General features: G+C 38.8%; 1 protein-coding gene across 3 annotated transcripts in view; it reads left to right on the forward strand.

The window, feature by feature from the left end:
* TMEM200A (transmembrane protein 200A) overlaps window positions 1-25348 on the forward strand; it is a 209468-nt gene that overhangs the window by 140543 nt on the left and 43577 nt on the right. For 2 of the 3 annotated variants that reach the window (XM_089676297.1, XM_089676298.1), the window contains one exon: window positions 20590-22105. In XM_089676297.1, coding sequence (XP_089532423.1) covers window positions 20602-22062 — 1461 coding nt within the window. In that variant the 5' untranslated portion in view covers window positions 20590-20601 and the 3' untranslated portion in view covers window positions 22063-22105. Of the gene's footprint in view, window positions 1-20589; window positions 22106-25348 lie in introns of those variants that run through there. The other variant, XM_089676299.1, reaches the window with a different exon arrangement.

Consider the following 25348-nt stretch of genomic DNA (forward strand, 5'->3'; position numbering starts at 1 on the left):
CTATGCATGTATCATACCTGTGGAATCCCTCTGGAAGCTCTAAATCATTGTAGTAGGCACTGATGCTTCAGTGATAAAGACCAGCTTCCGGGTCCTATACTGCGTTGCTGCCCTGCTGCATTGTGCATTTTCAGAATGAATGAAAATAATTCTCTTTTTAGATGAGATCTTGTCCCACCACTCCTCCTCATCAAATCAGAAAACACTTTGCAAGCTGGGCTGGGTAATTATGTAAAAACATCCATACTTGGAATTCAGCTTTAAATCTGAAAACAATTAGCTATTGCTCAAATACATTCTTTTTCTGTCCACATTTTAGTTACTGTATTAAATGATTGAGTTTTGTGGTACTGCACATTCTCTGCAACAGCTACAACTCCATGCAAACAGCTAAATATTCAGTTGCAATACAAATGTACAGTCCTACCCATCAAATAATGGATGTTTTCACAGCCTTGCCGCCCAGTAAAGCCAAGTTGGTGACTGCAGTTTACTAGTACAGCTAGGTTGCACCTAGTGATGGAGGAACTGAAGACTAAGAAAATACATTTCTCACCTATAGACACCGTGTTCCTTATTAGCACATGTGCTGCCCCTTCCTCCCCCAGTTTATGCTCTTCTGTTCAGGGGAAAATGATAGGCCAATTTTTTTTCTGAATACATATCTGCAATAATTTGTGTTTATATAAATATCTGATTGGAGTTCTGCTTCAAGAAAGGGTCACTACTTCTGTAGTGTGAGTACTGCCTACATTACATTCAATGTAAAAGACTTATTTCAGAGTGTGATGGTAATATATATCAAATCTAGTTTAGCTTAAATCTTAGATATAAGTTTAGGAATGGAAGATGAATGCTGTAAATAAAGCTTTGAAAAACAGCTTGTGGGCTCTAGTTAAATTATTTGAAGCAATGCATTGTCAGGCGTTCTGTGAAAAAACAGCTCCGTTTTTATTATTTCTTTTCATACCACTGTGCTTTTGAGTTTCTAATAGCAGCAGAATGTGAACGGAGGAGACAGGCAACTGTTCTGTGCTGTTGGATCCCTTTATTTGTGCTGTCTGTGCCTTAACTCATCAGAATAGATGAATAGTGAATAGCAGGAAATAAGAAAAATGTAGATGTATATACAATATATATGTGTGTGTATGTACTGTATATATAGTATATACTATTATGCATTTGTAGGCAGTCAACTTTCTGTACTGCGGGTGGCGCTCAACCACAACTGAATTGCAGAGGGAGAGGAAGTCAGAAGGAACATGTGCATGTGACTCTTGGGGCAGGCAGAGTCTATTTAAGACCCTGGCTCCCAGGCTTGGCTTGCATTTCTGCGAAGTGGGCAGTGTAGGGATTGGTCACCCATTTGACAGGGACAGTGAGTAGGGAAAGGTTCTAAATGAGTAGGGAAAGGATAAGGACATGCTATCTTTTCAGGAATCCTCCCTTTTGGGTGCAGACCAGACAGGCCACATTCTACATTTAAAAACAGGCGCTGTTGGTGCATCTGAAACCTACGCCACTATACATTGCTGTTACATCTGTGAGTTTCCCAGCCGGGTTCCTTCCCACTGTGTTGTTTGTGAAGTTTAAACATGCACTTTAATACAAGCTCTCTTTACTGCAAATGAAAATGTGTGATTACTGATGTCGCACAATGCTGCACCTCCTCACACATTTATCATGTGCGTCTCCTTCAATAAAGTATTTGTGGCAGGTTAATAGATCTGTGTGTTTGTATTCCTTGGCAGCCAAGTGCAACAGTTTGCAAAGTTCAAAAAACAGATTTATTACTGTAGATGAGACAGATTTACACTCTAAACAGGCACATAATTATGAAGTGTTAGAGGAGCCAAAGGAGGAATTTGTGACTTAGGTTTGGGTTTTAACCTCAATATAACTCATGATGCATCTCACTGCTCCTCCTTAGCACTGCTTTGCCTTGTTGCAGGATTGAGAAATGTCCCCCACTGTATTTGTATGATCCTCATACAAAGAGGTGTACAATGGGTAATTTTGTCCTTTTTTGCCTACGAGCATGTCGAAACTCTATTCATGTCTGCAGCAGATGAGATTTTCCAAGCTGATTAATCTGTTATTGACATTAGTTTCTCTGCAAATAAAACTTTTGCCCAGTGCAAAATTTTAACAAATTAATATTTAAGATATGACTACCCTACACCTTACTTTTCTCAAGTTGCACTGTCAAGTTATCATTTGTGCAGCCATGTTTGAAAACTGTTTATGCAGAATTTATATAGACTGCAGACTTAATTCACAAAGCTACAACAATGGTTATTTTCATAAGCTGAAAATAAGGATCACATGGATGTAAAATAAAGATTACTATAGCAAAAAACACTTTAAAGCTTTTATAGTGAATTGAGTCTTGCATTATTTAAGCTTTGTAAAGGCAAGTTGCACTCTCATTGCATCAAAGCTTTCAAAATCTTTATTGAACTTACAGCGCACATCTAAGCCCCAGCTGAGAGACCCACCCTTGTAACGTGTTTCACCCATCTAGACTTAATTGTAGAGATCTCCTAAATGAGTGGATTTCTCACATGGAGACTTGGATGTGCACTGTCAGTTCAATAAAGATCTTGAAAGATGTGACATCATTGCAGTGAGACCTTCCTTTATAAAGCATGTGCATGGAGCTGGAATGGGCTCCAGCAGCCAAGCCCATCAATTGAGGGACCACAATGCTGACTTTGGAGCAATGAGATTTGGGTGTGGTTCAAAAGCTTATGTGATTTATGTTGAGTTTAGTATTAATAATTGACTTTGTTTTCAGCTACATACAGTACTTACTGTTTGCAATATCTTTAATAGGTCTGGCACTACAACTTTTCATTTTTTTTATTTTTGTATAAGTGTATTCATCTGGTATTCTGATTAAACAATCTTTGCCAGATATAATAAATGTTTTAGCATGAATCATTTAAATACTGAACCAGTTGTTTTTGCCACTGGAACACACGCTCCCTAGAATTCCTCCTAGAATTTACCTGATCTGTTTAAAATGTGTTATGTAAGTGTTTTACTGGTTTACTGTATTTAGTATCTCAAAGCAAAGCAGTAACAGTTATAAATGGGGTCATGTTACAAAGACATACCGGATATTAAGTTCAGATAATGATTAGCCTAAATGCAGCAGTGTTAAAGAAAGCAGTTAACAAGAGCAAAATGACACATATATGACCTTTTTGTAACATATATCCTAAAATATCTGTCTCTGTACACTACTGAAGAGATTATATTATATTGCTGCTGGAGACGTAGAACAAAATGAGGAGAAAGGAACAAGCCTAATAGCAGCTACTGGTGGCTGATTCTTGCCTATCACAACAGGGGTCAAGGAACAGCAAACATCAAAGCTGTAAAACAGTGAAAACCTTCATTGTATTTTCTTCAGAAACCTCAACTGGAGGTTGTGACAGTCCCAGTATGGAGCTTGCTCAAGAGCTTCCATGAACAGAAATCTGACTTGTTTACACATCGCTTAATAAAAAAATGATGAAAGAAATGTCTTCTTCAATTCAGCTTAGTGTAGGAGATTGTGAAATAAAAATGTCTGTTAAAATGTTGCCTGACAATCACACTGTCCAGCTTTTGTTGACATGTTTTATATAGGTCTAAATGGTATGTTCATTTTAATCCAGAAAAAAAAAATCTCAATCGGTTACCCCTTTCCTTTTTTTTATTAAGTTTTAACAATCCATATATTTACATAATTCATAATTATTTAATCTCCCACCACGCCAGTAGCGATTACGGTCACAATTTACTTTGGTATGATCCAGTTCTCATGCCACCAAATGGTCCTGTTGCCAACATGCCACCATTGTAGTCAGTCAAGGACTATTTGAGAGATTGCTTACCAAGGACATGGTCAGCATCTATATCACCATATTAGGTTGTCATGTTTTTTTTGTTCTTGCTGGAGTTTAGCTTTAATTGTAAATTTTAATTATGACAGTAGAAGTTATTTTACATTGACATATTTGTAAAAAAAAATGTAAGAAAAAAAACATTGTGTTATTTAGGGGGCACATGTTCCCTTAGTATACAAGATGAAGGTGTTTACTGTGAATGCCCAATCATGTGCAAGAGCAGTAAAAATGTAATCAAGTGAGCACAGTTTATTAACCAAGCCAAGTCAACATTTGTTTGATAAAATTATCAATCTGTCCTCCTTTAGTCAATTAGAGAGGGGTAAAAAAATATATATTTTTGTGCTGTGCAACTCCCCCCGGGATGTACTCATAAAGTGGTGAGTCACTGCTTTTTTTGTTATTCTTTTGACCTAGGAAAAAAATTAAATTGTCAAAATACATATTTTTGTTGATATAACTATGAAATATTGCATGTGAATATTATGTGCCACTGCTGCCCTCTCTCCCTGTAACAGCAGTATGGGTAGAAGTTACCTTTACTAGCTGTCAATTTTTGAAAACAGAGCAGCCATGCAGGGCTCCGCCCACATGGCCACATCATTCATTCACAAAGTTATGTGAATAAATGAACTACAAGTCCCGACTGCTTTTGCTGCTGTCGACTTGTAGCTGTCAATTAACTACCAAGGCACTGTTGAGCACTGTGGTAGTTCTTTGAATCTTGCTATCATACTGTATATGCTTGCCCGTATGGGATGTATGGGCACACAGGTACACTAACAGGTAGGCTGGCAAGTTGAACTGGATATTTTTACTTATTTGGAAATTTTCTCACGTAGTGACAGCCCCCCATGTTCACTGTTTAAAAAGCCAGTTATAGACCTGGGCAGGTGATCAGTTTTTTCTCTGTATGCTTTGTAGGTTCAGTGGGTGCACTGGACTCCCTAGCTGCCGTTGTGCAATAGGCTGGGTGTCAGGTGCGCTCCCATAACCTTTTTAATGAAGGGTGGGGCTCCCCTCATGTTTATCTGCCCTTGTTTCTATCCATTTAAATGCATGTGCCTCCACTGTCAGGACTCTTTAGACTTGTAGAGTTAGGACCACAGATACTCAGGGTGCCGTGACGCGGCTCTGTGGCTTACGTATGTATTTGCAAATGTGTGCTAACTAAACCCCTGTTTTTAAACGCATGTTTCCAGACAGGTTAATTTGGTTTTTGATAGTTGGCTAACTGGCTGACAGTTTGAACTGGCTTTTCTTATCCCCCTTGTTGATAAGATGTACATATCCTTGTTCCTTGCCAATAAAAGCCGATATTAGATTGGGGTAGGCTGGCAAGTTGAACTGGATATTTTTACTTATTTGGAAATTTTCTCACGTAGTGACAGCCCCCCATGTTCACTGTTTAAAAAGCCAGTTATAGACCTGGGCAGGTGATCAGTTTTTTCTCTGTACACTAACAGGTTTGCAGGAGTCCTTCATGGCACCAGCGATCTGCTGATTGCTGGTGCAATGCTTTCTAGGCTAAAAAAAATAGAAAATGCACATTTTGTATCTGCAATAAATGGACATTTTTTTTAAGTGAGCTTATCCTTTAAATTGAAAATTAAAAAACTAACTTTGCAATGGGACTCATCCCACACTGCTTGTTTTTGTCTAGGGTACCATGATAAAGCACTTTTACTTACCTTATCCCTCATTCACCTGGCAGTCAGTGCTCTCTTCTTCCATCTCATGCTTTTCGTTGTAGGTTGGTCCTCAGCATTCCCACTTTTAATGCAAGACTGCTGGTTCTGCAATGTATGTGATGATGTCCAGGTGATGGACAGAGCATCAAAAGTGAATTAGAGAAGCAGCTTCTGGGGACTCTAGGAAAAAATAAAAATTTAGCCCTTGCAGTTTGAGGGAACCCAACTGAAACAGTAGCTGTTTCATTTCTTTGGAGTTCATCTTTAAAGGAACCTTCGTTGATTGTGTTGTACACCTTGTACAACCTTCCTGGACAAATTTTTTCTATAGACAAGAAGCTATCTTTGACAACGAAAGACTTCCGGTGCTGCTGTCCCATAGGGAGGTGCAGTAAGGAGATCCTGAACACTAGGAAGTAAACCAGAGTCATGTCTGGTAACACAATGGGGGGAATTTACTAAAACTGGATGATATAACATCTAGAACAGCTGTGCATAGTAACTAATCTGTTTATAGCCTCAGCTTGTTCAGTTAAGCTTTGAAAATGAAAAATAGAAGCTGATTGGTTGCCATGAAAAACTGCTACAAAATCTCTATTCCAGTCATAGCAAATTCCTCTCAATGTATACCTGCAATAATTTGGATCCTGCCACTGAACTCCATATTCCTGAACTGGACTGATACAGCAACTCTGATACACTTTCACACTGAAATAATTTGCTCTGATGGTTGTTTATTATTCAGGTTATCACTACTCCCACTTCTATATTTAGTAGCCTTTCTCTAGTTTACCCTAGACAAATTACAGCTGGAATCTTATTTGCTGCCATGGGCTAATAAACACTTTTCTTGCCCCCAGCTCTTATAAACAGCGAGTCTCTTGTTTCAATTAAAAAAAATAAATCCAGGAGAACACTAAATAGTGCCCACAGCAAAATGTGAGATTATTCTATTGTGGGTTAGAAAGGGAAAGTATCTGGCTTTGTTTATTGACCTTCTAGTATAATTAATCATGATTCATAAGAGTTGTTCACGGTTCAGCTGATATATAATTCTGAACATTTAAAGGTGAAAGGGATTGCTGAAGTGGAGATGATAATGAGGATATTGAATATTGATTGTATCTGTTTTTCAACATCATGCAGTAATAAAATATTCTACATGAAGTAGCAATAAGTCTATAGATATACTTGATCATCAGGGTAATGCTTGAAACATACTAGTCACGCAAACAAACCGAGTAATATTGGACAATCCATCTTCAGTCATTTTTATCATTTAGCTTAGAGGAAGAACAACCACATCCCATTTTCAGCAACAGTATAAAGCCCTTAGGAAATGAGTGATGTATTAGTATTTACTGTAAAAAATGGACTGAGATATTCTTCAGTTTGAAAAAATCAAACAGGTTATGTTAAGAATTTACGTCAGCCTTAAACATGTATATTTAGTGTATTATTTATACAAGATGTATAATCATTAAATCATTAAACATTCATATTATGATAGTTACATCATTATCAATCATTTCTTTTAAAGCCCAATTCCAGCCAAGTAAAAGAATAATGGATAAAAATAATTATGAAAAAATTATAAATGAAAAATAGAATAACATACACAAACACAGATAAAAGCAGTAAACATCCCAAGAAGATATGGGCTAAAAAGCCACATTTGTAAATAATCAAAATTTAAATAATAATATATGCAAAAAACGCGTACGAAAACCCCTCCCAAAAAAGTATATATTATTATTTAAATTTTGATTATTTACAAATGTGGCTTCTTAGCCCATATCTTCTTGGGATGTTTACTCACTTTTATCTGTGTTTGTGTATGTTATTCTATTTTTCATTTATAATTTTTTCATAATTATTTTTAGCCATTATTCTTTTTTTCTTTCTTTGTTTCTCCTTTTATTCCACTTTGCTTTCCTTTTTTTCTTTTCCTCCTTTCTTATTGTTCTCTGAGATCACTATTTTTGATACAATGATTTTATATGTTTTGTTACAATGTATTAGTAGGCGTATCCTCAGGATTCAGGAGTGCTGATTAGGACAGGTGTTCTTTACTAATTAACACCTATATAAGACAGCACTTTTGTTGCTTTCTTCGTTATGATTAAGCACGAGAGCATGTGAAATGCATTAACAGGTCCTGTATTCATGTCCTGGTGTTTTGTTTGTCCTATGGATCAATAAATACACACTATATTCATCTATCCTCCTGTGTGCGGCTGACCCTTCTTCCTATTGCATCATGCGTGGTGGCGAGCCAGAGCCTGCATCTGTTGTGGATTGATCTGGATTGTTTGCCTGAGCGATATACCTCTGTTCTTTAGATCCCGAATGATGCCTGAACAACGAAGGCTCCATCTTTTTAGAGAAAAAAAGTGGATGAAGACATGTCAGAGATGACACTATGTTCTTTGTGAGAGATTTTAAATATCTTTAACCACTTGCCATCCGCCTGCTGTTTATAAATGGCAGGGCGGTGGCACTCCAGGGGTGGGTTGCCGTTCATAAACGGCACCCGCCATTTCTAGCTGTGCGCGCTCCCTGGGAGTGGGCAGCACCGCAATCCGGTGCCCGCTTTGTCCTCCGGACACAGTGAAACACCGATCATCAGATGGGACCTCTGTACGAGGTCCTGGTGATGTGATCACTAATTGGCCAATCAGTGATCACATGCAAAGTAGTAAGCAAGATGTCACTTGTGATATCATTGCTTACTATGTGTGAAATCTGTGACTGATCACAGAGATCACATGGTACAAGGCTATTCACAACAGCCTTGTACCATGTGGCAAGCTGTGACCAATCACAGCTCACTCAGTAGTTCTCAATGGCTGCAAGAATGCAGACAGAGAGAAAGGAAAATGATTGCTTTTACATCCTATATGGGTGTAAAAGCAATCACTGTAAAAAAAAATAAAAAAAAAATCTTCATCACCCCCCACAAGTAGTACAGTGTCACCATGGTGACACTGTACTGCTAGGGTGACAGTATGTAAAAAAAAAAACATAAATAATAATATAAAAAAATTAAAAATGTAAAAAAAAGTTTAAAAATTATAATTTTTGGTTATAAACGAATTTGGCTTATTTTTTTTACTAATTAGATAACGGAATAAATTTTGGCCAAGATTTATGATGAAAGATTATTTATTTGCTAAATTTTATAAGAAAACACTTTCAAAATTTTTGAACTTTTCATTTACATAGCAAAAAAAATAAAAATCCCAGCAGTGAATAAATACCACCAAAATAAAGCTTTACCTGTCTCAAAAAAATGCTAAAAAATTCATATGGGTACAGTGTTGCATGACCGCGGAATTGTCATTCAAAGTGTGATAGCGCTGAAAGTTGAAAATTGCCCTGGACAGGAAGGGGGAAAAAGTGTACGGACACGAAGTGGTTAAAGAGTAACTCCACTTTTGTTGAGAAAAAAACATTTCCCTCTGAGTGATCTATATACATTGCAAAACTTTTAACATACTTTGTTGAATATTCCTACCTTGTTATTTTGAAGAAAGCGATAGATGTTTGTCTGAGTGCAAAATGAATGGGAATGGGAGTGGTTACTAATTATCAATCAGCAGCTACACCTGCAGGGCTTTAATGAGGAAAATTGCTGCATCTGCATCCCTTTGACAGGATTTCTCTTCAGGAGTATCTCACCAAAAATGAAATTTGTTTGCAGTGGATGCATGAAATCTAACTTGTATCTTAGTGCACACTTTTCTTTTTCAATAAAGTTTATTGAAAACAAGTTTTTCAAGACAGAATGATACAGATGCCAACAAGGTAGATGTCAAATAACAGTATCATATCGTAAGACAGAAAAAGGGATCCTACCCCCTTTTACTCATCACGCAGCAGCCTGTCACCATGGAGATGATAAACCATAGTCAGCTGCGCACAAGGAGTAGGGTGATTCTCACTCATAGTGCAGAGAGGTCCCAGCTATGCCTAAATAGATAACGTTGAGTTCCTAGTATCACAAAATATCTTACGATTACACATTGTATGGAATGGAGCTAAAACATGTGAAGAAAGAATGAACAATTACCATAAAGCCATGTAAGGTCCCCGATGTCCAACAACCTCCATATTAGGCTAGGGAATCCTTCATATTTGTACCAATACATTGATAAAAAAATCAGTATAAGAGGCAGATAGTAGAAACAAAAGAAGAATGGAGAAAAAGAGATAAAAGAAAAGTGAAGAATGAGACTGATCACCCCATTCCCACCTACCGACCCCCAGGCCATTAGGGGGATTAGAGATATCTGGGATTCAGGGATTCTATATCTTTTTAAATTGGTGCTGTTTGTCCTGGAGGATCCTGATCAATTTATCATTGATCATAATATAGGAAATTGTATACTAGTGCATGATTGACCACAGGGGTTTTCCACACTCATGCCACAGTGATCTTGGCTGCCGAAAAGATGTAGAAAGCTAGATTTCTGAGATATTTGGGCACCTCGCTCGAAAGGTCAGAGAATAGCTCCGTCTTGGCATTTTTGGGGATATTCAGTCCAGTTAATGAATAAAGTAAATTGAATATTCTGGTCTGGATCCATTGAACCTTGGGGCATGTTCACCAAAAGTGGAACATAGTGCCCTCTTGGCCACACCCCCTGAAACATAGCAGTGAGGCATCAGGTTAGATCTTAGCCAAATGTGTCAGAACAAGATATCAATGGGACAGCACTTTGTAATTCACCTCCGCCAGGGAAGTGTTCTGTGCACCATGGTTGACCATCGGGAACAGACGTCCTGCTCTATGGTTTTCCCTAGCTTCAATTCCCAAGCCATTTGGTAATGAAGCTTAGTGCCTTGGTCTGCAAACAGGGAGTATAACTCCAAAATGCTGGCGTACATGCCTGGGTAGCGTAGACACCTGTGCTCATAGGAAGTCCTAGTGGTAATGTCTACCTGATCTCGACCCAATGTCTTTAAAAAATGGATAATTTGACAAAGCCAGAAGGTCTCCGGGAAATAAGAAAGCTGTTTAATTCCCTTGTGGTCTAAAAAGTGGGCTATTCTTTAAAGGCCCTTGTTGACCCACCATGCAAAATGTTGAGGGTTCTGTCCAGGGACAAAGCAGGGTTTACCAAAGAGTTTGTGGTGACTTCAAAGGGTATATCTTGCACACTGTGTCCAGAGGCTTAGGAAATGGGAAAGAGAGGGTCTAAGAATTATCCTACATTCCCTAGGGGATAACCATAACAAAAGGTCAATGGAGAGCAAAGAACTAGCTTGCTACTCCAGCCTTACCCAATCAGGTTTATAAGCTGTAGAAACAATTTGGTAAAGCTGGCCCAACTGTACGGCTCTATAATAGCCAAGGAAATGGGGAACTCCCCCCACCTCCCCTCTATTTAAATACATACAGTGTAGAGTGAGCTACCCTACAACCCAGAGCTCCAGATACATTTGGTAATTAGAGATTATAGTACTAGTGGTACTGGAATCAGTAAGGACTGAAAAAAAGTATTTTATGGAGAGTTGTAATTTTTAACACTGTTATTCTGCCCTTCCAGGAAAGAGTGTTGTGTTGCCAGGTTTGTAAATCCCTCATTGTGGCAGAATAGAGAAGGGTGTAATGGGCTTGAAATATTGCAGAAATATAAAACGTGAGCTTCACTCCGAGATAAGGGAGACCCTGCGTATACCAGTGGAAAGGAAAGGAAGCACGTACTGAAGCTAAAGTAGACATTGACAGGTTTATGTTTAGTGCCTCTGATTTAGACTGATTTACCGTTAATCCTGAGATATCATCAAAACTGGACATAAGAGAGAATAAATTGGGTAGAGTTGTAATAGGGTTCGTAACAAATACTAAAAGATCAAAACAAAGCACAGTTATGAACCTTTCCCTCATTAAGGACCCCATGGATTTTGGGGTTAGACCTTATAGTGACAGCCAACATTTCGATCACCATTACAAAGAGGAGGGGTGAAAGGGGGCAACCCTGTCTGGTTACCATCCTGATATGCAATAGGTCCAACCTGCACCCATAGGCCAGAATATGTTCTGAGGGATTTGAGTATAAGACATTAAGCAAGGTAAGGTATTTAGGTCCAAAATACCACTTCCATAGTATGTGGAACAGAAAGGGTCAAGACAGGGAGTAAAAGGCCTTATGCAGGTCCAAAGACAGCAACATTCCCTCTCTGGTTCTGAAGCCATCCCAATTGGAGTGCAATAAAGATATAAGGTCTATGGCATGGTGGATCTGGTCTGCGGCCTGTCATCTTGGGAGAAACCCACCTGGTCCACATGAATGTATCTTGCCAAAAATGTATTGTGCTTGTTAACATAGATATTTGTCAGTAATTTTAAGTCTGTATTGATGAGCAATAATGAGTAATAATTAGCCACATCGCTGTGGTCTTTCTCCGGCTTTGGCAAGAGACATATATGGGCCTTATTTAAATTCTCGTTCAGATGAAACTCATCCTGTAGGGCAGCAAAGAAGGTTATTATATGAGGTGCTAAAAAATGGGCAAACGTATAGTAAGAAGCTGAGAAAACATTCAGGCCCAGAGTCTTGGATGCATTGACCTGTTTTATTACCTACAGTACCTCTTCTATACGTTATATCACCTTCCATCGTTTCACGGTGAGAGACCGAAATGGACGGGAAGGGCAAATCTTTTATAAAATCATCTATTGCTCCTTATACAAGGTGGTGTAGTAGGTGTGAAAAAGTTTCATAATCTTTTGGGGATTCTGAGCACGGATCCATCAGATTGTCTGCTTTTGGGTATTATCATTCGGCGGGGTTGAGGAGTAAGCTTGCTGGCCAATAGTGCGCCTGACTTATCTGAGTGGGTGTAAAATTTAGCCTGCGTTCATGCCTTAGTCATAAAACAAAAATGGAGCGGAGTTGATGTTTCAAACATCTGCCATCTTTAGCCACGCATGCTTAGTGCAGACTTTTGGGAAAATTAGTGAGCCAATCACACAAGCAGGAAATGATGTTGCTGGGGGACATTCTATACACATTTTGTGTTCAGAACACTTCTAGGTAGCCATATTGCATTGCATTTTACATATAATTACAGAGCTGATGATTGAAAAGGAAAAGTAATTTTTAATACATTCAATAACAATAAGACATGTGCTGCAATTGTATATGCTATATTTTTTTTACTTATTTTTTTTTCCTGTGAAAGTGGACTTACCCTTAAGGAATGCAAACAAAGAATATGATATAGATACAACTAACTGAAAAAAATTAGGGACTTTGTTGATAGAAGATTCACCTGTATTCTTGTAGAACTGTAGCCACATCGTGTAGTAAAAGCCAATGTTTCAGTTTCCCCGCTGATCATTGCCATTTATTGGAAACCTTTTCACAAAGTACAGTAAAAATGGTAACAGGCAATGTGTAAAACAATGTTAATCCTACCATGAATTAGTAAGTCTATTATATTATTTCACTGTAAATCCATTCTGGGACAGAAATCACTTTGTCTGTGATACTATAATGTACATAGCACATTCTCTAGCACACAGGTAAGAACTACTGCTGCAATGCAGTACTCCTCAGAGGCAAATGCACTGACCATTGCTCTGTTTGCCTTTTCCACAGGAAGATATGCAGATTTTTAAAAAATTTAAATTCCAAGGACTGTGCTCGCTGAAATCTTCTGTTAACTTACATAAAAGAGGCATTTTAAAAGGGACTCTAGAGTGCGCAATTTGGCTTATAGTTTTGGAAGTGAAATTGGTTACAAAGTAAAGAGATGATGTTCATTAAAGGATTAATTTACCTTTAAAAAAAATAAATAAACGCTCATCTTTTTTGCAGATGAAAAAAAATGTGCATTTATTATTTTTTTCTACTTGGAGCCTGTAAAGCATTGCACCTGTGATCAGCAGATTTTAGGTGCCATGCAGGACTCCTGCAGCTTTGTCAGTGTATCTGTTTACTTGTACCTTGTATGAGCAGGCAGACATACACTGACTCAATGAACTACCTAGAGCACTCAACAGCACCATGATAGTTCTTTGAGACCTACAGTGGTGCAGTAAAGGATTCTTTCTTGCAACTCAACCATGCACCTCATTTTTGTTCAAGTATTGTCATGGTGTGCTCTGTAAAAACAACCACACCAGGGCATGAAGTTACACATTATCTGGATCCGCCCAAAAATTAAACTATTTTGGCAAGCAGTAACTAGCACCATTAAACATCTGACGAACATTGATTTAGCGGAAAGTCCGGAGGTGTGTCTGCTGCACCTCATGGAATATCACATCAAAAAGTACAAGGCTTCCTTAACGATTCAGTTGTTGAATGCTGCAAAGGCCTTTCAGGCCACCTAGATACTGTGGCAATGCTACCTTTACACTGATGCCTGTTTACAGGAGATTTCACAATCTGGCTAAAGTCCTCAGGACTCACCCACCGACACCTGGCCCTGGGAGAGAGATAACATTTCTGCCTTGCTTTTCTGATTCTCAGCCAAGCTACTTTCTTTCTGTGAGCTAAAGGCCACTGGTCTCATTCTTTTCTTCCGCACTCCTTTCTTTCCCTTACTTTCCCCTCCTCCATTTCCTGTCTTCCTCAATCCCCTTCATCCCTCCACTTCCTGTGATTAGTCATGAGACTTACATATGCAACTTTATGCTGCCTTCTTGCCAGTATTCCCAGCCTACATGGCGATATATTTTCGTAAAGTTTTTTTTGGGGGGAGGGTTTATTTGGCTCCTTGGATCCTTTTGGTGACCCTTTACTTTTATCTGTCATATCGGGTTGCATCTCACTGTTTGCATCTGTATGAGTTTGCCAGAGGCGCCATTTTTTCATTTTCACAGCAACATCTAGGTTTGGTCGTCTGATAAATGACCTGAAGTCTACTCCACTCTCATGTGTTAATTATTAATCAGTAGAATTAGCTGTTTAGCCATTGCTACTGTTGTCTTGGTTGATTGTATACCATTCAGTGCTTTCTTCCTCCTTATATTGTACTATGCAACCATTTTTCTTTGTATCCTGAACAATTCTTCTGGCAGTTGTGGCTGCAATCTTTGTTGGTCTACCTGGCCTTGGCTTGGTATCAATATTCCACTTATTCATGTTAATAAGTGATTGAACTGAATGGCATATTAAAGGCTTTTGATATCTTTTTGCGTTCTTTTCCATCTTTATAAAGTTCCATTACCTTGTTACGCAAGTCTTTTGACAGTTCTTTCCTGCTCCCCATGGCTCAGTATCTAGCCTGCTCAGTGCATCCACCTGAGAGCTAACAAACTCATTGACTATTTATACACAGACACTATTTGTAAAAAGCCACAGATGTGGGAAATTAATCTTTATTTGTTAGTTTAACCTGTGTGTGTCACCTTGTGTGTCTTTACCAAGGCCAAACATTCTAGGGTATGTAAACTTTTGATCAGGGTGATTTGGGTGATTAATGATTATGATTTAAAAAGGAGACAAACACTACACCGCTATTACTGGGCGTGTCATCTTTCCCGCATAGTCGACTGGCACATTCATTCTGCTTCCAAAGCCTGGGTCCTTTTGGAGAAGGCCTTTTCGCCCACTCCCCTTCCATCGATCCCTTGGCTATTGCCGAAACACACACCTCAGGTTCTCCTCTCCCATCCTTTGATAGGTCCCACGTTAGAAGTTTTCCGCAAGGCTTGTAAAACGTCGTCCATTTCGGACTCTCCTAGTCCCTTGACGTCGATACGCCTGAATCCAGATTTTCCCCCAGGGTTGCACAAGGATTTTTTATCAAATTATTGGCCACACGATCAGATTCAAGTAAAACATTTTATTCACTCAGGCAAGGTGAAATCATTACAGGAGCTGAAGGTTAGCTTGAATATCCGCGAATTCCCTCTCTGGGCCTTTCTTCAGATTAGACACTTCCTGCTTTTCCATAAATCCCGCCATAATTGGACTCGCCCTGTTACTCCATTTGAATCCTTATGCTCTAAATCCGAACCGCGGACGCATTTGATCTCTGAGATTTATCCTCTCCTAGGGGACAGCAGGACTTGCACTTCTTTCCCCTCTTGCCGTGCGTGGAACAGAGACCTAAAGACGGATTTATCTGAGTCGGATTGGGACCGCATATTTAGGTACTCCCACACCTGCTCGAGTAATGTTTCGACGCAGGAAAATGGCTACAAATTGGCCACTAGATGGTATCGTACTCCCTCCAGACTTCATCGGTTTAACTCATCTGTCCCTGACGTGTGCTGGAGATGTGGGACACCTGATGGCTCTTTCTTACATATTTGGTGGTCCTGTCCACTTATTCATCCATTCTGGCAGGAGGTTCACCGGTTGGTGACTTCAGTGACCACTCTGCCCATAGTTTTCTCTCCTGCTCAGCTATTGCTTCATCATACCCCCATTCCTAGGAGTCAATATTTCAAGTCCCTAGCTATGCATATGATCAACGCAGCCAGACTCTGTCTTCCTGTGCTGTGGGGCTCCACTCACCCCCCAACTATACGCGATTGGCTCAATCGAGTAGGCAGAGTGGCGGAAATGGAGGAACTGATTGCGACTGCACTTGACATGCCAACTAAATACTCACATGTTTGGGCCTGCTGGACCCACTTTGTAACTACCCCTGAATTCAGATCTCTCATGGGTCGGGATACCTGATTGAGCTCAGCCATACCTCTGGTTATGCCCTTGGTTCGTTCATAATCTGCGTGGTTATGACCTCCTTTCCGATAATTTATATTTGCCTGCTTAGCTTTGGTGAGTGTTTAAGTTCTTGACACTCTCATTTATGATTTCCAATAGCTATATTGACACAAACTTCGCAGCCCAGACCTTTCGCTTCCCTTGCTTCGCCCCCCCCCTTTTTTTTTTGTTTTTCTTGCCTCTATCCCCCCTTCTCCCTCTCCCCCCCCCCCTTTCCCCCTTTTCCCCCCCCCCCCTCTTTTTTTTTTTTTTTTTTTTCTTTTTTTTTCTTTTTCTCTTTCTTCCTCTTTCTCTCCTCTCTCTCTACTATGACTCCCATTCTTTTCCTTTTCTTGTCCTTTTCTTTCTATTCTTTTTTTTCTTTCTTTCTTTCTCGACAAGCTCTCAGTCTTCGATCAGGCTTAGTCTTCGTCTCATTCAGGAATACTTGGTATATGGTTAGCTTATCTCCTCTAGGGTAGTCAATGGTACTCACGACATCTTCTCTTATACTGCGATGCTCAATTAGCCTTATGATAGCGTACTGCTTTTGGTTTAGACTCCGAAGGTTCATTTCCTCCATGCTTAGGCCAGTACGCCAATACTCAATTGTTGGAAGTAAGCTGTGATTACCTTCTATATTGTACATTTGTGTAACTTGAGTACTACAGGCCTATCTCTGCCGTACCTTGACATGCTTATGTTTTTCACAGTGTCGCACTCTACCATGTTGTTTCGTCTTGTATTTTGGTTTAAGCTGTGTCTATGGCCTGATTGATGCTGTGTGTGCATTTCTTTATATTTTCCTGTAACATGTTGTCACTTCTAAATAAACTTTTATGGAATAAAAAAAAAAAGGAGACAAACAATTATGTAATAATAAAATTATGTCATATGATCACTATCCTTAAATAAAAGAAAGTTTTTTGTATCTCAATGTTACTTATTGAAAAAAGATTTTTTAGAAATTAACAGAGACAACGGTTGAACAAAAGTCACAACATAATAAGTAGTCTCAGAGCGATAAAGTGAACATGGGTTGAACAGAAAACGTTTGAGGCAATGCTTAATCTATGCCCAAAAGGAGAGTAAATCACTTATAGTAATGCAAATCAGGTGATTGAAGACCGGAGCACCCTAGTGTGAAGAAGGCAAACCCAATCTAAAAAAATCCGTAGCAATAACATGTCGAAATGTACTATAGAGGACTAACACAGTGGTGGGATTGGGAAAAGGGATGGGAATCATGAGGGAAGCCAGACATATGAGACATAGGATAAAGGGAAAAACCACTGGTCACTAGTTTGAGACTACAGACAAAGTCATTGTCATCTAAGGCATTAGGAGCATCGTAAAACCACAAAGTTGTGACCAATCACATATAGTAGAAAAAGAAAGAAAGGGAAGAGTAGAGGTAATAGAGTAACAGATGAGGAAGGACAGAGGGTCAAACCAGGGCTCATCAAGGAATGGAAATATACCGAATCTGTGGGTTCCATAGGAAATCAAACTTTTTAGTATTGTTACAGAGGATACAGGTGAGTCTGCCGTTAAACATAATCCAGCTGAGTTTATTCTTGACATAGTCAAGTGGAATTACTGACTTTTTCCAATACTCGGCTATGGTAATTCTAGCCACCAACAACATATAAGTTATTAATTTTTGTGATTTTCTGGGGACTCAGGAAATTTATGAAAAAAGGTTGTCTCCGGGGATCTATGAATGTTCACATCCATCACTGAATTGATTAAATTAAACAGGCGGATCCAAAATCTAGTCGCCATCGGATACTGGCACCAGATGTGGTACATAATCCCCATCTGGCTGCAATGCCGGAAAGAATGTGGTAAAACAGAGGAGTGCATTTTTGCGATTCAAGTAAGGACCAAATACCACCGTAGTAATGTTTTATAGTTCACTTCAATTAAGGTAGGGTTGATGGATACTTTAGATAATATGAAGGCAACATCTTGCCAATCAGATAGGTCAAAAGTGACATTCAGGTCCCATTCCCACCCACTGGATCATATAAGGGTCAGTGAAGATCAGTGAAGAGAGTGTTTAGTGCAGAGACCTGACCCCTCATGATACCCCTTGTTTGGCATGAGAGTTCAAAAGCTGTAAGCATAAGTGGCCCATCTAACAATTTGAGCTTAGAGCGGATAAAAGAGACATTCTGATTATACCTAAAGTTCTTGTTAGAGGGCATATGTAGTGTAACTCTAAAGTGCTGCAGAGAACAGATACGATCCCCATTGAGGTAGTCTCCTATCCCTAACAGCCCTTTATTGATTCACCATTTAAATGATGCAGGTACCAAGCCAGGTAAAACTCCGGGTTGCAAAAGACAGGAGCCAAAGTGTATGCGGGGAATACAGAGATTTACGGTGATGCACTCTATCCCAGACAGCCAAAGAATATGATAAAATAGAGCATAATATAGGAGGGCATACCCTGTTAGGAAGCCATAATAGGGAGCCAATGGCAATACGGTGACAGGAAAGAGCTTCAATAGAAACTCAAAAAGGAGTAGTCCCTTTAGCAGTGGTGTCGGCCAATTGAGCGAATTGCACAGCTTGGCAATAGGCATGGACGTTTGGGAGGCCAATCCCACCTCTCGGCTTGTAGGCATATAACATCATTTTGTTCATCCAAGGTCTTCTATTGCCCCAAATAAAGCAGAGAACTTCAGCCTGTAAATGTTGTAACTCACCTAGATAAGGAGTAATCTAGAACCAAGATAAGGAGTAATCTGCTTAGTGTAGAAATCATCTCTAAGTTTTTTAAGTCTGCTTGATAGAGAGAACTGATAGAAGTGGGTAACTGGATCCCTAGATATGGTATGGAGTCGTGTGCTCATTGAACATTGTAAGTATTCCAGAGAGCTTGTTCCACTGAAGAGGGTAAAGAAACATTAAGAGCTGTCATTTTTTGAGAATTTAGGATGGCCCAGAAAGGTGAGAGAACTGGCGTAAAAGAGACAGTAGATTAGGTATGGTAATTTGAGATGCAGTGATATACTGTACATAAGAACTTCATCAGCAAATAGAGCACATTTATGTTCCTGTTACCCACAACAGACACCATGGATATTGGGGTGGGAACGAATTGCCATAGCTAAAGGTTCAACCGCCAGTGCGAAAAGCAGTGGAGAAAGTGGATAGCCCTGTCTAATGCAAAAGACAGTTTTTTGGCATGATCAGTCATATTTTCAATAATAATGCCAAAATTTCACAATTTCTGCCAGGGTATGCAAGCTTTGAGCACCACTGTAACTCCTATTTCTGCTATTCTGTTTGTAAATTAAAATCCTGCTGTTTGTCCAACTTCCATATCAGGCTAACCCCACCTTGTGCATTCCACATCTACTCTTTCTGTTTCATCTCTGAGCAACTGTATTGGCTATATTTTCTACTGACTCTGTGTCATCTTCATCACTCTTACTGCTCCATTTTACACCCAATCATTCTGATCTATGCTCTATTCTCCTCCAACCTTGTATGCTCCATATTGCACCAACTCTGTTGGGTCCATCTTCTACCAACTCAATCTGCTTCTTTAACCTCCAGTGTTGTCTGCTCCATCTTCTACCTACTATGTTTGCTCCATCTTCTACTCCCTCTATTGGCTCCATCTTCTTCTGTTTCTGCCTGCCTCATTGTCTGCCAATTCTATGGGCTCCATATTTCTCCTCTACTGGAGGCTCCATCATCAACACTGTCTATTCCATTATCCACCTACTTTGTTAGCTTCATCTTCTGTTCACTTTGTTCAGGCAATGCTCATAAGCTACAAATTACCTCCCCGGAGAATCCTCCCATCCACTGCCCTGCCTATGATGAATCACTTGCAACATCATGGGTGTTTTAAGCACAGAGGAATTAACAAAGGGTGTCTGAGACAAACGTTGCCTCAGCTGGAACACAGTTAGCTTTTATACTTTTGTACTTGTTTCAGACACTTAATTCTGCCTACAGTGTCAGAGAATTGTGATACTGCTACGTGCCTATGCATTTTAATTATGCACCATTGCGTAGTCTAGAAATGTATGTGAACATTGTACATGTACTTATAGATCTGTATATTTCTCACAAATAGCTTTTTATTTCAATCCAATTTATAAAAAGAAAGTAATCACACTTTTACAATGGATTTGATTGCATTATAAAACATATATATTAATTTATCTCCTTTTATGAAAACTAGACTATATCATTATTATTTCTAATATGTGTTTCACTCATTTATTTTAAAGGATTTTCTGTTTTCCATTTTCTGCAATATTGGGTTAGAAAAACCTAAATATTTTTACTTTTGTCCTTTTTCAGACTTGCGGAACTATGATAGCAACTGGTGGAGTTATAACAGGACTGGCAGCCTTAAAAAGGCAAGATTCAGCCAGATCCCATCACCTCCTTTCCCGACCTACATCTCCACCACCTGAGAAAAAGCCTGTAAGACGTCGTCCAAGAGCAGATGTAGTGATCGTCAGAGGGAAGATTCGACTTTACTCTCCTTCTGGATTCTTCTTAATTTTGGGGGTCTTGATTTCTGTGGCAGGAATTGCAATGGCAGTGCTTGGTTACTGGCCTCAAAAAGACACATTTTTAACACCAGAGCTTGCTTTAGAAGTTAATAAAACAGAAATACTTCGAGAAACTGGGATGATGGTAAGATTTTTTGAGCAGCATCTGCATTCTGAGAAAATGAAAATGTTGGGTCCTTTCACAATGGGTATTGGAATATTTATCTTTATTTGTGCTAATGCTATACTTCATGAAAATCGTGATAAGGAGACAAAGGTTATTCATATGAGGGATATATATTCAACTGTTATAGACATTCATAGCATGAGGATCAAAGAACAGAAACATCTAAATGGAGCTTTTTCAGGCTTTTATGGAGAAGCTGAGTTCCGTCATTCTGACAATCCTTGTGCATCCAAATTGGCCGCCAATACTATTGCATCTTTTCCTGGAAGCTACAGGAGTTGCAGCTCTATTGATGATGAAGACAGCTTTCCCAGGGAGAGCAAAGGTTTCACTAATCTTCTGCCTCCGCTTCTTATGGAACGATCAGGCTCAGTGTTTGGCCTTCATAGTCATTCTAACAGGAGTGGAGATGATAAAAATAGCAGCTCAAAAAAATGTGAAACTAAGTCCATAGTGTCATCTTCAATCAATGCTTTCACACTGCCCGTAATAAAACTGAATAACTGTGTCATTGATGAGCCTGATATAGATAACATTACAGAAGACTCAGAAACCAGCAGTAGCAGGCCGAGAAAAGTATCAATGGATTCATTAGCATTACCTATACCAGATGATGGAAACAAACAATATAAACCTCCCAATACACCTTTATCACGTAGCTTCTCTATTATGGAACCACTCAGAAGTGACTCTTCTTTAGCTCCTGCACAAAATAATGGTAAGCTTTTATCTCCAGGTGCTGCTCCAAAACAATTTGGATCCAACACTTCTTTGCATATTTTATCTTCACATTCTAAATCTTTAGACTTAGACAGAGGTCCTTCTACACTTACAGTTCAAGCTGAACAAAGAAAGCATCCAAGTTGGCCAAGGCTTGACCGCAGTAACAGCAAGGGGTACATGAAACTTGAGAACAAAGAAGATCCAATGGACAGGTTGATTGTACCCCAGGCCCCTCCAGCAAAAAAAGACTTCACTAATAAGGAAAAACTGCTCATGATATCAAGATCACACAATAACTTAAGTTTTGAACATGATGAGTTTTTAAGTAATAACCTTAAGAGGGGTACATCAGAAACAAGATTCTAATATTTAACTAAAAACTTGTAACTCCCATATAAAATATAATTTGGATGTGTTGATTTACTGTATATACATATATATATATATATATATATATATATATATATATATATACAGTATAGAGCTAATGGTACTTGTTTATGTTCTCAGGCCTGTAGCAGGAAATTCTCAATAGCATATATGATTTCATCCGATGATAATTCCAATGTTGTGTTCACAGCTCTGTGAATGACAGATTACCAAGCATCATTAGTGGATTATTGGTTTGATTTACCCTAATCATTTTGGCTAAGCTTGCAGACAGACATACCTGAGCCAGCCTTATCCAGGGGAAACAATTGTAATTGTTTATAAAATTCATTTAGAATAATTGATCTTATTCCAGAAACTGACTGGCCAGTGGCTGAGGTCACAACTTGCCCCACAGACACAAATTAATTTATCTTATGTTGTAAATCAAGCAGCAATCATCTCATACCTATGGATAGTTGAAGCATCTAGCATTTTAAGGAGCAGTCATTCCTTATGAAATTATTGATGATGCTGTGAACAGTACAGCTGTAAAGAAACAATGGGAGAACATTTATTTGCCATTATATTCTTTGTAAAATGTAAGTGCCATTAGAATAACTCCTCCCACCTCCTCCCACTCCTATTGGCCCATCATTGTGATGTATTAGAGACCTGTATAAAAATGCAATTGTTCTACAGACCACGTCCCTTAAAAGAAAACACTCATGCAAGAATCTAAACATTCAAATTATCATAAATGCATAGCCTTAAATATAAAATAGTTAGATCTGACACAATGAAACATAGGTGACATAAAAACAAAGTGACTTAAAAGGTTGACTGTTGCTATTTTTCTCCCTGACTTTATGCTGATAGCATGTTGTCTCCTGAGTGTGCAGGCCAGTGTTACATACCATAACTCAATATAACATAGGGTTAGAAATGTTGAGAACTAAAAGAGTTTGCATTTTATACTGTTAAAGCTGCATAGGAACTTCAAAACACCACAGCAGGAGTTAATAAAAGTGTCTAAGACAAACTTTGTCTCAACCGGATTGCATTCAATCAGCTTTTGCATTTTAATTTTCTAAACTGTGTAGAAAAAAAATTAAAGATAGAAGCTAATTAGTTGCTACGGACTATTGAACTAGTTAAGATTAAACTTGCTTCTGACACTTTTTATTAATTTTCCTGAAAGTGTTATTACCAGGAGTTCAGCCAGTTGATGGGACAGTCAGAATTCACAGGGCTTCTCACTTCTGATACGTAGCTCCTCCAGAGTCATCCTCCGGCTAAATAAGTAAAGCTAAATAAAGGGATACTGTAAATATATATCTTTCAGCCTTCAGATTTATAATAAGACTAAATATTTAGATTTTACATAACTGGCTCACTTTAACCCAAAATAAGGATCCTCCTTAACTAATGATACTGACTTTAAATTTGGTTCATTGCTATGGCTTATTGTACTTTGCTCTTCATCATTAGCCTTTGTGCTTTCTAGCTATTTGGACAGTTTATGGTGTAAGGCTTATCAGCAGAAGAAACCAGTTTGAGCAGATTATGTTCTTACTGATTTTTGGATATCTTTAAATATTGTTGGATCTAGCCTGCCACCCATATTTACTGTTTTTTTGTAAGATTCAAAAGAACAAGAGTCTATTCTTTTTTAATAATGGATACCAGTCTGGTAGTAGACCTAAGCCACCTATATATGGTTTGGATCTTGGCCTGTTCAGCAGGGACCGGCCGAGATTTGAACCATCTATGGGCAGGCTGATTGTACCCAATTCAATTATTGCACGACTTAGGCGCAACCAGCATGTTGGATTTTTCATGTGATTATTGCCAACGGCTATGGCCACTAGCAGTTATCACTGTGTTCAGGGGATCTTGTGATTTTCTTTCTTGCAAGAAAGAAAATTGCATCGTCTATGGCCTGCCATAGATGGTATCATCCAATATGCATAGTAGACAATTGATGCTACTATCCAATATGTCGATATCAGCACAGGAGTGTTTTTTGTTGGGATGGCTATGGGTAACTTTGCTGACCTCGGGGGGGGGGTACAATCTGGTTACTCTTTCCTGTCTTGTTGATTCTTAAAACCCATACCAAGATATGTATTTTGTTAAAATATAACATACCACCATGATTTTAAGAGTTATTCTTAATAATACTCCCTTCTCACGCAAGCACTTTTTTACAAGGAGTTAAAACATAATCTTAAAGCAATTTGCCCCTATGTCACCTGTCACATGTTCCATTCAGGCTAAAGTGATATTTCTCAAGAAGAGACAAACAAGACAAATGCACATCCATCTCTGTGGTTGTGTTACACTTGCAATTGTCCAGCATTTATGAATTTAATAAGCTATTTATAGATGCAAAAACAAAAATTCTTATGATTTACATAAGGTTAAGAAATGTGCAACAGCTTTATGTCCCAAGTCATTTCCACTGTGTTAAAGCCTACTTACAGTGAATTAGATATGTCCCTTGTGCAGCTGGCTGAGGTTTTAGCTGAAATCCTTTGATCCCCCCTATCCCTGCAACAGTAATCTTCTGGTATTGCAGGATTAATACAATCTGAGGGACCTGTCATATGCACTTGTTAAGAGTGACAATAATGTCTGGCCTTTCTGTCTACCTCCTCCATTCATAGAAGCTTTACTATAGCTTCCTTGGATGAAAAACGCTCTATGAATGGAGGACCAGAAGATGAATGAAAGGTCCACCTCCATTCATTAACAGATTGCATTTCATTCATGGGAGATGTAGTAGAGTGTCTATAAGTGGTGGAGGGGTGGAATGGATAGGCATAGTCTGCACAGTTGATAAGTGCATTTAACATGCTCAGCTCCTATTAACCCCCTCAGTGCCAGCAGAATATGGCTGCAGTTATGGGGGGAGGGGGAAGGGGGGGTAAGAGGACTAAACCTTTAGACAGTAGCACAAAAGACACTTCATTGTTCTAATAAAAGAAAAAAAAGGTTTTGACCAAACGTAGACTTCAAATATGAAGATTTTGTGAAAAAGCAAGTTATTTTTTTCAACAAAGAGGACATTTGTTATATTTGAATACATATAATTTCAATTCCATTTGTTGTTTAAGGAACACATTAAAACAATTGTGAAGTAACCCATGTCCTATTTATAACTTTAACCTTAAAGAGTATGTATTGCCAAAACCTTTTTGAAATTTTGGATAGAGTAGGGAAGTGTAGTACATCTAATACATCTGCCATTTTTTTTTATAATATCTGTGTACCGTTTGAG

The sequence above is a fragment of the Staurois parvus genome, unplaced genomic scaffold (assembly GCF_062004578.1).
Source record: "Staurois parvus isolate SC_StPar_1 unplaced genomic scaffold, SC_StPar_1.0 ptg000165l, whole genome shotgun sequence".
Taxonomy (NCBI): Eukaryota; Metazoa; Chordata; class Amphibia; order Anura; family Ranidae; genus Staurois; species Staurois parvus.